Source organism: Oncorhynchus tshawytscha, linkage group LG26 (genome assembly GCF_018296145.1).
Source record: "Oncorhynchus tshawytscha isolate Ot180627B linkage group LG26, Otsh_v2.0, whole genome shotgun sequence".
Classification (NCBI taxonomy): Eukaryota; Metazoa; Chordata; class Actinopteri; order Salmoniformes; family Salmonidae; genus Oncorhynchus; species Oncorhynchus tshawytscha.
In genome coordinates, this window is record NC_056454.1 from 27,077,717 (window position 1) to 27,093,318 (window position 15,602).

The 15,602-nt window shown below is 43.0% G+C and overlaps 1 protein-coding gene across 1 annotated transcript; it reads left to right on the forward strand.

The window, feature by feature from the left end:
- Positions 1-993: 993 nt before the first annotated feature.
- On the forward strand, positions 994-8,114 carry LOC112225458 (ankyrin repeat and SOCS box protein 9). The gene is made up of 7 exons (XM_024389440.2): positions 994-1,351; positions 1,469-1,548; positions 1,941-2,048; positions 6,448-6,598; positions 6,859-6,993; positions 7,227-7,418; positions 7,656-8,114. Exons 1-7 carry the CDS (start codon positions 1,258-1,260, stop codon positions 7,805-7,807), a joined length of 912 nt encoding a protein of 303 aa, XP_024245208.1. The 5' UTR covers positions 994-1,257; the 3' UTR covers positions 7,808-8,114.
- The last annotated feature ends 7,488 nt before the right edge of the window (positions 8,115-15,602 follow it).

Consider the following 15,602-nt stretch of genomic DNA (forward strand, 5'->3'; position numbering starts at 1 on the left):
ATCCTCAGAAAAGAGTTTGCACACTGAAAGTATTAACTTAAGGGGCTGAATAATTTTGCACGCCCAATTTTTCAGTTTTTGATTTGTTAAAAAAGTTTGAAATATCCAATAAATGTCGTTCCACTTCATGATTGTGTCCCACTTGTTGTTGATTCTTCACAAAAAAATACAGTTTTATATCTTTATGTTTGAAGCCTGAAATGTGGCAAAAGGTCGCAAAGTTCAAGGGGGCCGAATACTTTCACAAGGCACTGTATGTCACAGAATGTCCATGCTAAGGAGTGCCTTGCCATGTTTTCTCACTGTCAAATGTTTGCCTCGATAATGTCAATGTGGGGTAGCAATTCTGGGGTTTATAAAAATCAACTAACTTATGTGGATGATTAGTTTATTCTCATGGCGGATCTCATGGCGAACCGGATGCTAGTTTATCTGTGCCAGACAATGCAGTAAGTAAGTCTTTCTGGCGTGTTTCCTCTGTAAGACAACAGCTTATCCTCCAAATGGAAAAAGTAGGGAGCATAGACTGGTTTCTGGCAAATAACTCTGGCAAATTCCTGTGAGCCTGGAATTTCTCCTTGTAAAGTTTAGGCATTTCTAAATCTATCCAGCCAGCTTTTTGAACTGAATTTCCAAAAATGGATTGGATTTGTGGAAACTTGCATGTAAAGTCTGACTACAGCTGATGAATAACTAGGCATGGAAAAGTCCTCCACTTAAAGCATGGCTTTACAGTTTGTATCCAAGGAAAAAGTGTCAGTCACGATGTTGACACATTACCCAAACTACAAAAACAAACGTGTACCTGCACATCTCCTATGTATCTTTCCAGCCCCCCTCTATCTTTCTTACTCTAGCCCCCTCCTTCCCTCTAACCCTCCCTGTTTAGCTGGAGGTGATGGGTGTGAACTCTCTGTGATGACAGTGTCAAGTTACAGACATGCTCAACAGGATTCTACTCACTCTCTCTGCCCACAATTGGGTCTAATGAACACCATATGCACTGTAAAAACAAGCCCAGCAATGCATTCAAAACCACTTCCTGCAGGGCAGACTGAAGCTGAGGGGAAATGACATCACAGGCTTTAAGTTGGGAGGTGATGTCGAAATCACCCAAAAACAGTTCAGGAACAGACGGGTACAGATAAGTGTTGACACCAGCGACAGGTCGAAGTCCAATTGCTGATGTTACAAAACCAATGGTGCAAGACAGACTACTAGACTCCCGTCTGATTTGGGGAACTCTCTAGGTCAACAATGAGACAGGCTACAGGACACAGCAGTGACAACCAGAGGAACAATGCTACCCAGACTGGATCAGTTGTTTTTCTCTCCAACCCTTTGATGAGTGGTGAGTAGACTGCTTGGTGAGATACAGTAAAAGTTTCCACTTGTCTATATCTATGCTTTGGCCAATGAATGTCTGCATCTGTGAATGATCCTATGATTGTTGTTCTTCTCTTATAAGATATGGAGTCAGATTGGTCCCCCATTCATGATGCAGCCTACAATGGACGTGTTCTCACACTGAGAAACCTAATAGCTCAGGTAAGGAAGGCACACCCAGACCCACAGGGCACAGACGTCAATTCAACGTTTATTCCACGTTGGTTCAATGTAATTTCATTGAAATGACATGGAAACAATGTCGATTCAACCAGTGTGTGCCCTGTGGGTCCTTATTATGCACGCTCATGCCTGCAGGCTTTAGTGTAACTGCTATTTGGTATTTCTGTTTATAAAGTAACAATAGCCTTGCCATTGTCTGCGGAATGGGGATGTAGATGGAATGCATCACTTAAGCACAGCATTATTCAAGGGACAGCTTAGCACACTGAACATTCAAAGCAATTCCAATATGGAGAAATGTCTATCTATGGTTGGCAGAGGGAATAGGATTGGTTTTATATTTGTGTGTCATTTTTCAACCCTCTTCACAGGGAACGTGTGTCAACCTGGCCACTCAAGACAGAGTCTCTCCCCTTCATGGAGCATGTCTGCAGGGACACACTGACTGTGCCCGGTTACTGTTAGAAAATGGGGCAAATGTGAGTAAGGAATTTCACTCTAATCTGCACCATCTCTGAATTTGGCTGATTTTAAGACTCACAGCACAAAGCTGTATACATTATTTACATGATTAAATTTCAATGTAGAACAAGCACAGGCCAAGTACAGGCAGACCCCTCTGAATATGGGTTATAAATGTGTCTGTAGAGTTATTAGGCGATTAACCTCACTCATTCCTTGTCACTTTAACATTACTAGCACAAATCTGTAGACAACAATACCCCAACTGTACACTGAGTGACTGTAAAGTCACATGTTTCAATAGCTACTGAATTGGAGTGTAACAATTTATTTAACTGTTGAATAGCCTACATTTTCGTTTTTATAAAGCACTGAGCGAAAACAGAATATCAACAACATAGCTCAGGCAGTAGGAAGCTCTCTCAACCATTTATATGCAGATGATACAGGGTTATACTCATCTGGCACCTCCCCAGTAGTCACCTCATACAAGTACTTGGGAGTATGGCTTGACAGTACACTGTCCTCTCAGCACATATCCAAGCTGCAAGCCACGGTTAAATCTAGACTTGGTTTCCTCTATCGTAATTGCTCCTCTTTCACCACAGCTGTGAAACTAACCCTGATTCAGATGACCAACCTACCCATGTTAGATTACGGAGACGTAATTTATAGATCGGCAGGTAAGGTTGCTGTCGAGTGGCTAGATGTTCTTTACCATTCGGCTATCAGATTTGCCACCAATGCTCCTTATAGGACACATCACTGCACTCTATACTCCTCTGTAAACTGGTCATCTCTGTATACCCGTCGCAAGACACACTGGTTGATGCTTATTTATAAAACCCTCTTAAGCCTCACTCCCCACATCTGAGATACCCGCATTCAACCCTCATCTTCCACATACAACCCCGGTTCTGGCAGTCACATTCTGTTAAAGGTCCCCAAAGCACACACATCCCTGGGTTGCTCCTTTTTCAGCTCACTGCAGCTAGCGACTGGAACAAGCTGCAAGAAACACTCAAACTGGACAGTTTTATCGCCATTTCAACATTCAACGACTTAATCATGGACACTATTACTGACACTTGTGGCGGCTTCACGTGATGTATTGTTGTCTCTACGCTTTTTGGCCTTTGTGCAGTTGTCTGTGCCTAACAATGTTTGTGCCATATTTGTGCAGCTACCATGTTGTGCTGCTACCATGTTGTTGCTCTTGGTAGGCCGTCATTGTAAATAAGAAGTTATTCTTAACTGACTTGCATAGTTAAATTAAGGTAAAAAATATATATACACTGAACAAAAATATAAACGCAACATGCAATTAAATTTTTTTTTTTTCTGAGTTACAGTTCATATAAGGAAATCAGTAAATTGAAATAAATAAATTAGGCCCTAATTTATCGATTTCACATGACTGGGAATACAGATATGCATCTGTTGGTCAGATACCTTTGAAAAAGCAGGGGCATGAATCACAAAACCAGTCAGTATGTGATGTGACCACCATTTGCCTCATGCAGCATGCACCTCTTTAGCATAGAGTTGATCAGGCTGATGATTGTGGCCTGTGGAATGTTGTCCCACACCTCTTCAATGGCTGTGCGAAGTTGCTGGATATTAGCTCGAACTGGAACACGCTGTCATACACGTCTATCCAGAGCATTCCAAACATGCTCAAGGGGTGACATGTCTGGTGAATATGCAGGCCATGGAAGAACTGGGACATTTTCAGCTTCCAGGAATTCTGTACAGATCCTTGCGACATGGGGCTGTGCATGATCATGCTGAAACATGAGGTGATGGCGGCGGATGAATGGCACGACAATGGGCCTCAGGATCTCGTCATGGTATCTCTGTGCATTCAAATTGCCATCGATAAATGCAATTGTGATCATTGTCTGTAGCTTATAACCTGCCCATTCCATAACCCCACCGCCACTATGGGGTACTCTGTTCACAACGTTGACATCAACAAACCACTCGCCCACACGATGCCCTGCCATCTGCCAATTACAGTTGTGACAGGGGTTCATCATGTATGCCAGTGGCCATCCAAGATGAGCATTTGCCCACTGAAGTTGTTTACAATGCCAAACTGCAGTCAGCACGCAGATGAGCTTCCCTGAGACTTTCTGACAATTTGTGCAGAAATTATTTGGTTGTGCAAACCCACACTTTTATCAGCTGTCCAGGTGGCTGGTCTCAGATGACCCCATAGTTGAAGAAGCCGGATGTGGAGGTCCTGGGCTGGCGTGGTTACACGTGGTCTGCGGTTGAGGCCGGTTGGACATACTGCCAAATTCTCTACAACAACATTGGAGGCGGCTAATTCAATTCTCTGGCAACAGCTTTGGTGGACATTCCTGCAGTCAGCATGCCAATTGCACTCTCAATACTTCAGACAACTGTGGCATTGTGTTGTGTGACAAAACTGCACATTTTAGAGTGGCCTTTTATTGACCCCAGCACAAAGAACACTTGTGTAATGATCATGCTGTTTAATCAGCTTCTTGATATGCCACACCTGTCAGGTGGATTGATTATCTTGGGAAAGGAGAAATGTTCACTAACAGGGATGTTAACAAATGTGTGCACATATAAATAAGCTTTTTGTGCATATCTATAACATTTCTGGGATCTTTTATTTCAGCTCATGAAACATGGGACCAACACTTTATTCACTGCTCAAAAAAATAAAGGGAACACTTAAACAACACAATGTAACTCCAAGTCAATCACACTTCTGTGAAATCAAACTGTCCACTTAGGAAGCAACACTGATTGACAATAAATTTCACATGCTATTGTGCAAATGGAATAGGCAACAGGTGGAAATTATAGGCATTTAGCAAGACACCCCCAATAAAGGAGTGGTTCTGCAGGTGGGGACCACAGACCACTTCTCAGTTCCTATGCTTCCTGGCTGATGTTTTGGTCACTTTTGAATGCTGGCGGCGCTTTCACTCTAGTGGTAGCATGAGACGGAGTCTACAACCCGCTCAGGTAGTGCAGCTCATCCAGGATGGCACATCAATGCGAGATGTGGCAAGAAGGTTTGCTGTGTCTGTCAGCGTAGTGCCCAGAGCATGGAGGCGCTACCAGGAGACAGGCCAGTACATCAGGAGACGTGGAGGAGGCCGTAGGAGGGCAACAACCCAGCAGCAGGACCGCTACCTCCGCCTTTGTGCAAGGAGGAGCAGGAGGAGCACTGTCAGAGCCCTGCAAAATGACCTCCATCAGGCCACAAATGTGCATGTGTCTGCTCAAACGGTTAGAAACAGACTCCACGAGGGTGGTATGAGAGCCCGACGTCCACAGGTGGGGGGTTGTGGTTACAGCCCAACACTGTGCAGGACGTTTGGCATTTGCCAGAGAACACCAAGATTGGCAAATTCGCCACTGGCACCCTGTGCTCTTCACAGATGAAAGCAGGTTCACACGGAGCACATGTGACAGACGTGACAGTCTGGAGACGCCGTGGAGAACGTTCTGCTGCCTGCAAAATCCTCCAGCATGACCGGTTTGGCGGTGGGTCAGTCATGGTGTGGGGTGGCATTTCTTTGGGGGGCCGCACAGCCCTCCATGTGCTCGCCAAAGTTAGCGTGACTGCCATTAGGTACCGAGATGAGATCCTCAGACCCCTTGTGAGACCATATGCTGGTGCGGTTGGCCCTGGGTTCCTCCTAATGCAAGACAATGCTAGAACTCATGTGGCTGGAGTGTGTCAGCAGTTCCTGCAAGAGGAAGGCATTGATGCCATGAACCGCCCGTTCCCCAGACCTGAATCCAATTGAGCACATCTGGGACATCATGTCTCGCTCTATCCACCAACACCACGTTGCACCACAGACTGTCCAGGAGTTGGCGGATGCTTTAGTCCAGGTCTGGGAGGAGATCCCTCAGGAGACCATCCGCCACCTCATCAGGAGCATGCCCAGGTGTTGTAGGGAGGTCATACAGGCACCTGGAGGCCACACACACTACTGAGCCTCATTTTGACTTGTTTTAAGGACATTATATCAAAGTTGGATCAGCCTGTAGTGTGGTTTTCCACTTTAATTTTGTGTGACTCCAAATCCAGACCTCCATGGGTTGATAAATTTGATTTACATTGATAATTTTTGTGTGATTTTGTTGTCAGCACACTCAACTATGTAAAGAAAAAGTATTTAATAAGAATATTTCATTCATTCAGATCTAGGATGTGTTATTTTAGTGTTCCCTTTATTTTTTTGAGCAGTGTATATCTCCATATAGGTGTGCAACTACCATTCCCAGACACACTAATATGCTTGGAATGTGACAACCAGTGGAGTGTTAACCTTCTCAGCAGGCTATCACCAGCAGTTATGTTGGTTTGTATAGGATGGTAGAGGTATCTGGCAAGATATATGTTGTTGTCTGCGGTACCAGGTGAATGTCCCCATGTTGGAGAAGACCACCCCCCTGTCGGAGGCCTGTGCCCGGGGTCACGTGGCCTGTGTGACCCTGCTCCTCCAGCACGGAGCCTCACCCCAGGGATCCAGCCTCTCAGCCTCCCCCATCCACGAGGCTGCAGCCAAAGGTCAGGGGTCACATTCTTGGCTTTTATCATCAGCTTTTATCAAATAAAAAAAAGCACCATGAACTCCATTTGTTGTTGTTGCAGTTATTTTTTTGTTGTAATACCTAGGAGCTATAGCACTTTGTTAAACCAGTCAGATTTGATATTGTTTATGATAAACTGTAATGAAATGTATCATTCCCCAGATTTGGATACAGTAAGCAGTTTTTCAAAGCAGTCCCACACACTGTTCTTTATTCCCTGAATATATCTATGTCCAGGTCACCCAGAGTGCATTGAGTCTCTGGTTCATCATGGGGCAGATGTAGATCAGCACACTGACCAATCAGGCTCGCCACTCTACATTGCCTGCACAAATCAGCATCTGAGTACTGTGAGGAAACTGCTTCAGCTTGGTATGAAAATGTATTCTCTTTAGTTTGTTATTACGCAGAAAGGATGTATTGATAGATAGAATCTGGACTAGACATTGACCAGGGTGCTTCTATCACACGGTGCTCAAATAGGAGTTATTTACAGTTTACACTTGGCCTGCAGTATATGATACTCTCATTTGACATTTACGGTAGGCTACATACAAAATCCACACATTTACACACAATATCCACACATATATGCTCTCTGTCAGGTGCTAGTGTGAACAGGAGTAAGGATGGGGACTCTCCTCTGCACGCGGCAGCCCGTCTGTCCAACCCTGAGCTGGTGTCTGTTCTCCTGGAGCACGGGGCTGACTGCAACTGCAGAGACACACAGGGCAAGCAGCCCCTGGACCTGGCCCCTCCCAACAGCCCTGTTGAAAAACTACTGGGCCACAGAGGAGGTAGCTAGACCCGTAAGATTTTGGACAGAAGATTCTGTGGTGCTTTGAACTGCTGTTGTATACATCGAGTTTAAATCCATCATGGATGTGTTTGTGAAAGGATTCTTGGTTCTTGCATGATTTATTAATAGATTTGCATAGTACTTACATTGTGCTTGTGTTATTAACAATATCAAACCCTGAGAACATCTTTATGTTATCTAAATGATGGCTGTTTCTCCTCTGATGGCTGACCAGGAGTGTCTCGTCTGATGCAGCAGTGCCGGCTGTCCATCAGGAACGTTTTGGGAAAGACCAGACTTAGTTCAATCCATGGTCTTCAGATCCCCACAGAACTGAAGCAATACCTTCTGTACCAATCAGATCAAAAGGGTATATTCATTAAATGAGCATATTTTTTATGTTCTATCTCAATGCATTTCTACTTTCGGTCAATAGGTGGCACCTTACCACCAGCATCTGTGGAGAGAGGACGTTAACACTTATTGTGAATGTTGAGTAGTGGGATGGTTTGTGCCACATTATCAGATTTGTACACATGAAAGATATGAGAAAGAAGAGAGAACTAGATTTTCTGCATTCAGAAATAAATTAATATGTACTGTTACTTGAAAATTGGTGTGAATATTGCTCAACGGTAAGATCATAAATGTTAACCAAAGGAATGCCAAATAAACATAATTATTTTGTTTCAAACAATGCCTTTTGGATTTTCTAAAAAGCTTAAAATTTAAGTATCCATTCATGATACTGTACTTTCATACACCCATTAATGCATTCATCTAGCCATACAATTACATACACAAGTTACATGTAAATAAGTAATATAAGTACGTACACACACAGTGCATTCAGAAAGTATTCAGACCCCTTAACTTTTTCCACATTTTGTTACATTACAGCCTTATTCTAAAATTGACACAAAAAAATGTTTTCCTAATCAATCTACACACAATACCTCATAACAAAGCAAAACCAGGTTAAGATATTTTTTTTGCCAATGTAATAAAAATATCACAGTTACATAAGTATTCAGACCCTTTATTCAGTACTTTCTTAAAGCACATAAAGGCAATGATTACAGCCTTGAGTCTTCTTTGGTATGACGCTACAAGCTTGGCACACCTGTGTTTGGGGAGTTTCTCTCATTCTTCTCTGCAGATCATCTCAAGCTCTGTCAGGTTGGATGGGGAGCGTTACAGCACAACTATTTTCAGGTCTCTCCAGAGATGATAGATCAGGTTCATGTCAGGGCTCTGACTGGGCCACTCAAGGACATTCAGAGACTTGTCCTGTACTGTTGGAAGGTGAACCTTCCTGTACTGTTGGAAGGTGAACCTTCGCCCCAATCTGAGGTTCTGAGCACTCTGGAGCAGGTTTTCATCAAGGATATCTCTGTACTTTTGCTCAGTTAATCTTTGCACCGATCCTGACTAGTTTCCCAGTCCTTGCCCCTGAAAAACATCCCCACAGCATGATGCTGCCACCACCTTGCTTCACCATAGGGATGGTGCCAGGTTTCCTCTAGACGTGATGCTTGGCATTCAGGCCAAAGAGTTCAATCTCAGGTTTCATTAGACCAGAAAACCTTGTTTCTGATGGTCTGAGAGTCTTTGGGTGACTTTTGGCAAACTCCAAGCAGGCTGTCATGTGCCTTTTACTGAAAAGTGGCTTCCGCCTGGCAACTCTACCATAAGGCCCTGATTGGTGGGGTGCTGCAGAGATGGTTGTCCTTCTGGAAGGTTCTCCCATCTTCACAGAGGAACTCTAGAGCCCTGTCAGAGTGACCATCAGGTTCTTGATCACCTCCCTGACCAAGGCCCTTCTCTCCTGATTGTTCAGTTTGGCCAGGCAACCAGCTCTAATAAGGGTCTTGTTGGTTCCAAACTTCTTCTATGTAAGAATGGAGGCCACTGTGTTCTTGGGGAACTTCAATGCTGCAGAAATTTTTTGGTACCCTTCCCCAGATCTGTGCCTCAACACAATCCTGTCTTGGAGCTCTACGGACAATTCCTTTGACCTCATGGCTTGGTTTTTGCTCTGAAATGCACGGTCAACTGTGGGACCTTATATACAGTTGAAGTCGGAAGTTTACATACGTTGAGGTTGGAGTCATTAAAACTCGGTTTTTCAACCACCACAAATTTATTGTTAAAAAACTATAGTTTTGGCAAGTTGGTTAGGATATTTTATAATTCACTGTATCACAATTCCAGTGGGCCAGAATTTGGAAAATGATGGAAAATTCCCGAAAATGATGTCATGGCTTTTGAAACTTCTATTAGGCTAAATGACATAATTTGAGTCAATTGGAGGTGTACCTGTGGATGTATTTCAAGGCCTACCTTCAAACTCAGTGCCTTTCTGCTTGACATCATGGGAAAATCAAAAGAAATCAGCCAAGACCTCAGAAAATAAATTGTAGACCTCCACAAGTCTGGTTCATCCTCTGGAGCAATTTCCAAACGCCTGAAAGTACGACGTTCATCTTCATCACGTTCAAACAATAGTACGCAGGTATAAACACCATGGGACCACGTAGCTGTCATACCACTCAGGAAGGAGATGCGTTCTGTCTCCTAGAGATGAACGTACGTTGGTGTGAAAAGTGCAAATCAATCACAGAACCTTGTGAAGATGCTGGAGGAAACGGGTACAAAAGTATATATATCCACGGTAAAACGAGTCCTGTATCGACATAACCTGAAAGGCCGCTCAAATCAAACTGGTCTGATCACTGGTCAAATCAAATCAAATTTATTTATATAGCCCTTCGTACATCAGCTGATACCTCAAAGTGCTGTACAGAAACCAAGCCTAAAACCCCAAACTGCAAGCAATGCAGGTGTAGAAGCACGGTGGCTAGGAAAAACTCCCTAGAAAGGCCAAAACCTAGGAAGAAACCTAGAGAGGAACCAGGCTATGAGGGGTGGCCAGTCCTCTTCTGGCTGTGCCGGGTGAAGATTATAACAGAACGGCCAAGATGTTCAAATGTTCATAAATGACCAGCATGGTCAAATAATAATAATCACAGTAGTTGTCGAGGGTGCAGCAAGTCAGCACCTCATGAGTGAATGTAAGTTGGCTTTTCATAGCCGATCATTAATAGCATCTCTACCACTCCTGCTGTCTCTAGAGAGTTGAAAACAGCAGGTCTGGGACAGGTAGCAAGTCCGAAGAACAGGTCAGGATTCCATAGCCGCAGGCAGAACAGTTGAAACTGGAGCAGCAGCACGGCCAGGTGGACTGGGGACAGCAAGGAGTAATCATGCCAGGTAGTCCTGAGGCATGGTCCTAGGGCTCAGGTCCTCCGAGAGAGAGAAAGAAAGAGAGAATTAGAGAGAGCATACTTAAATTCACACAGGACACCGGATAAGACAGGAGAAGTACTCCAGATATAACAAACTGACCCTAGCCCCCGACACAAACTACTACAGCATAAATACTGGAGGCTGAGACAGGAGGGGTCAGGAGACACTGTGGCCCCATCCGATGATACCCCCGGACAGGGCCAAACAGGAAGGATATAACCCCACCCACTTTGCCAAAGCACAGCCCCCACACCACTAGAGGGATATCTTCAACCACCAACTTACCATCCTGAGACAAGTCCGATTATAGCCCACAAAGATCTCAGCCACGGCACAACCCAAGAGGGGTGCCAACCCAGACAGGAAGATCACATCAGTGACTCAAGCCACTCAAGTGACGTACCCCTCCTAGGGACGGCATGGAAGAGCACCAGTAAGCCAGTGACTCAGCCCCTGTAATAGGGTTAGAGGCAGAGAATCCCAGTGGAAAGAGGGAAACCGGCCAGGCGGAGACAGCAAGGGCGGTTCATTGCTCCAGAGCCTTTCCGTTCACCTTCACACTCCGTTCCGTTCACCTTCACCAGACTACACTCAATCATATGACCCACTGAAGAGATGAGTCTTCAGTAAAGACTTAAAGGTTGAGACCGAGTCTGCGTCTCTCACATGGGTAGGCAGACCATTCCATAAAAATGGAGCTCTATAGGAGTAAGCCCTGTTGTTTGCTTAGAAATTCTAGGGACAATTAGGAGGCCTGTGTCTTGTGACCGTAGCGTACATGTGGGTATGTACGGCAGGACGAAATCAGAGAGATAGGTGGGAGCAAGCCCATGTAATGCTTTGTAGGTTAGCCATAAAACCTTGAAATCAGCCCTTGCCATGACAGGAAGCCAGTGTAGGGAGACTAGCACTGGAGTAATATGATAAATTATTTTGGTTCTAGTCAGGATTCTAGCAGCCGTATTTAGCACTAACTGAAGTTTATTTAGTGCTTTATCCAGGTAGCCTGAAAGTAGAGCATTGCAGTAGTCTAACCTAGAAGTACAAAAGCATGGATTAATTTTTTCTGCATCATTTTTGGACAGAAAGTTTTTGATTTTTGCAATGTTACATAGATGGAAAAAAGCTTTCCTTGAAACAGTCTTGATATGTTTGTCAAAAGAGAGATCAGGGTCAAGAGTAACGCAGAGGTCCTTCACAGTTTTATTTGAGACGACTGTACAACCATCAAGATTAATTCACAGATTCAACAGAAGATCTCTTTGTTTCTCGGGACCTAGAACAAGCATCTCTGTTTTGTCCGAGTTTAAAAGTAGAAAGTTTGCAGCCATCCACTTCCTTATGTCTGAAACACAGGCTTCTAGCGAGGGCAATTTTGGGGCTTCACCGTGTTTCATTGAAATGTACAGCTGTGTATCATCCGCATAGCAGTGAAAGTTAACATTATGTTTTTGAATGACATCCCCAAGAGGTAAAATATATAGTGAAAACCATAGTGGTCCTAAAACGGAACCTTGAGGAACACCGAAATTTACAGATGATATGTCAGAGGACAAATCATTCACAGAGACAAACTGATATCTTTCCGACAGATAAGATCTTAACCAGGCCAGAACTTGTCCGTGTAGACCAATTTGGGTTTCCAATCTCTCCAAAAGAATCTGGTGATCGATGGTATCAAAAGCAGTACTAAGGTCTAGGAGCACGAGGACAGATGCAGAGCCTCGGTCTGATGCCATTCAAAGGTAATTTACCACCTTCACAAGTGCAGTCTCAGTGCTATCATGGGGTCTAAAACCAGACTGAAGCATTTGGTATACATTGTTTGTCTTCAGGAAGGCAGTGAGTTGCTGCGCAACAGCCTGTTCTAAAATTTGTGAGGAATGGAAGATTCGATATAGGCCGATAGTTTTCTGGGTCAAGGTTTGGCTTTTTCAAGCGAGGCTTTATTACTGCCACTTTTAGTGAGTTTGGTACACATCCGGTGGATAGAGAGCCATTTATTATGTTCAACATAGGAGGGCCAAGCACAGGAAGCAGCTCTTTCAGTAGTTTAGTTGGAATAGGGTCCAGTATGCAGCTTGAAGGTTTAGAGGCCATGATTATTTTCATCATTGTGTCAAGAGATATAGTACTAAAACACTTGAGCGTCTCTCTTGATCCTAGGTCCTGGGAGAGTTGTGCAGACTCAGGACATCTGAGCTTTGGAGGAATACGCAGATTTAAAGGGGAGTCCGTAATTTGCTTTCTAATAATCATGATCTTTTCCTCAAAGAAGTTCATGAATTTATTACTGCTGAAGTGAAAGCCATCCTCACTTGGGGAATGCTGCTTTTTAATTAGCTTTGCGACAGTATCAAAAAGAAATTTCGGATTGTTCTTATTTTCCTCAATTAAGTTGGAAAAATAGGATGATCGAGCAGCAGTAAGGGCTCTTCGATACTGCATGGTACTGTCTTTCCAAGCTAGTCGGAAGACTTCCAGTTTGGTGTGGCGCCATGGTCCAAAACCACCATAAAAAAAGCCAGACTACAGTTTGCAACTGCACATGGGGACAAATATCATACATTTTGGAGAAATGTCCTCTGGTCTGATGAAACAAAAATACAACTGTTTGACCATAATGACCATCATTATGTTTGGAGGAAATAGGGGGAGGCTTGCAAGCCAAAGATGTGGCAGCATCATGTTGTGGGGGTGCTTTGCTGCAGGAGGGGCTGGTGTATATAATGTTATATATATAATGTTACTTACCCTACATTGTTCATCTCATATGCATACGTTGATACTGTACTCTATATCATCGACTGCATCCTTATGTAATACATGTATCACTAGCCACTTTAACTATGCCACTTGGTTTACATACTTATCTCATATGTATATACTGTACTCGATATCATCTACTGTATCTTGCCTATGCTGCTCTGTACCATCACTCATTCATATATCCTTATGTACATATTCTTTATCCCCTTACACTGTGTATGACAGTAGTTTTTTTTTTGGAATTGTTAGTTAGATTACTTGCTCGTTATTACTGCATTGTCGGAACTAGAAGCACAAGCATTTCGCTACACTCGCATTAACATCTGCTAACCATGTGTATGTGACAAATAAAATTTGATTTGATTTGATTTGTACTTCACAAAATAGATGGCATCATGAGGGAGGGTAAATGATGACCCACTGGGAATGTGATGAAAGAAATAAAAGCTCAAATAAATCACTCTCTACTATTATTTGGAAATGTCACATTCTTAAAATAAAGTGGTGATCCTAACTGACCTAAGACAGGGATTTCTTACTAGGATTAAATGTCAGGAATTGTGAAAACTGAGTTTAAATGTATTTGGAAAATTTCCGACTTCAACTGTAGAAATACGTGCGTACCTTTCCAAATCATGTCCAATCAAATGAATTTACCACAGGTGGACTTCAATCAAGTTGTAGAAACATCTCAATGATGATTAATGGAAACAGGAGGCACCTGAGCTCAATTTTGAATTTCATATTAAAGTGTCTGAATACTTACATATAAGGTATTAACTTAAAAAAAAAAAAAATTGCAAACATAACAAAAAAAGAAAATGTTTTGTCATTTGTCATTATTGTGTGTAGATTGCTGAGGAAATGTTTTTATTTAATAATTTTTTATAATCAGGCTGTAACGTAACAAAATTTGGAAAAAGTCAAGGGGTTTGAATACTTTCCAAAGGCACTTTAGGTGCACGCACGCACACACACATCATAATTAGACAGAATAAAGGGTTTTCTCCTGAATAAATTGATAGGTTATAGCATGGCTATTCCATTGTCACTTAAATCAGCATTCAATCAAGCCTTTGTGGAAGGAGATGCTGCCCCAAAGTCTTACCATGAATCAAGATAATCAGGAAAAACTAAAACCAATCACTGGGAGATAAATGGACGATTGGAGACACAGAAGTGTGTGTCCTGTAAGAGGTGATACATTTAGCCAGAGTGATATATTGATTGCCTTCTCTCGCTTTTGTGCGGTCCACTGTATTCGTCATCATACCCCAAGCGATGACACTGGAGATTGAAACAAAATAAATGTAGCTAATGAAGGATCCATCTGATACCTAGTCTTCCAGTTTAGAATGTGGAAATTTGACTAGTAATATGGTTTCTGGGACAGTGTGGGGTAAACACTTTTCTATTCCCCTTCAAAAAACTATTACTTACAATACAGTAGGGTGGTCATTATTGAATTATTTCATAACCAGAGTAAAGTGAGCAATTTCTTTCCATAAAAATGGATACTGCGATGACCACATTAATTTAAATTATTGCTTATGAACAATTGATTATTAAACAAGCCCCAGAAGAGGTGTCATTCATGTATATGGTTCATGGTAGCCTGTCTGTCATCGTGTCTCTGCTCCATGTCTATAACTTCAACAGGAGATAATGTGCTGCCATGAACACGATTTTCCTTTTCTGTGATGATACAGCAATAGCTGCTGAGCCACATACACGGCTTCTCATTATTCGCAATACTCATTACCTCTTCATCGATCCCCTCTCCCAATTTACTGCTTGAGGTAAATCATTGTCCCTTCAAAACGTACAATAAGCATCTTGGGCCACCCGTGCGCATTGAGCCAGCCTTTGATTTACTAGTGCTGAATGTTAAATCAATATTGTGGAGGATATTGTGACTTCTGAGACTCCCCGGTCAGACTTATCAGACCCATGTAATTAGTGGCATCTGGGAAATCAAGAAAAGAGACTGAGTCTGTCTGTCAGGGGGGAGAGAAGACAGTCGTGTGGCTACACATTTTCAAACATGTAATGAACAACTTTCTCTACTGTAATGACTGAATGTAATGCATTAGTGGTGAGAGCG

What these genes read in the sequence shown, in the direction of transcription:
- LOC112225458 (XM_024389440.2), top strand. Translation starts at nt 1,258, where the DNA reads ATGAGACAGGCTACAGGACACAGCAGTGACAACCAGAGGAACAATGCT. An exon ending in TGTTAGAAAATGGGGCAAAT is followed by an intron (nt 2,049 to 6,447) that starts GTGAGTAAGGAA and finishes CTGCGGTACCAG; the next exon opens with GTGAATGTCCCCATGTTGGA. An exon ending in CCACGAGGCTGCAGCCAAAG is followed by an intron (nt 6,599 to 6,858) that starts GTCAGGGGTCAC and finishes ATCTATGTCCAG; the next exon opens with GTCACCCAGAGTGCATTGAG.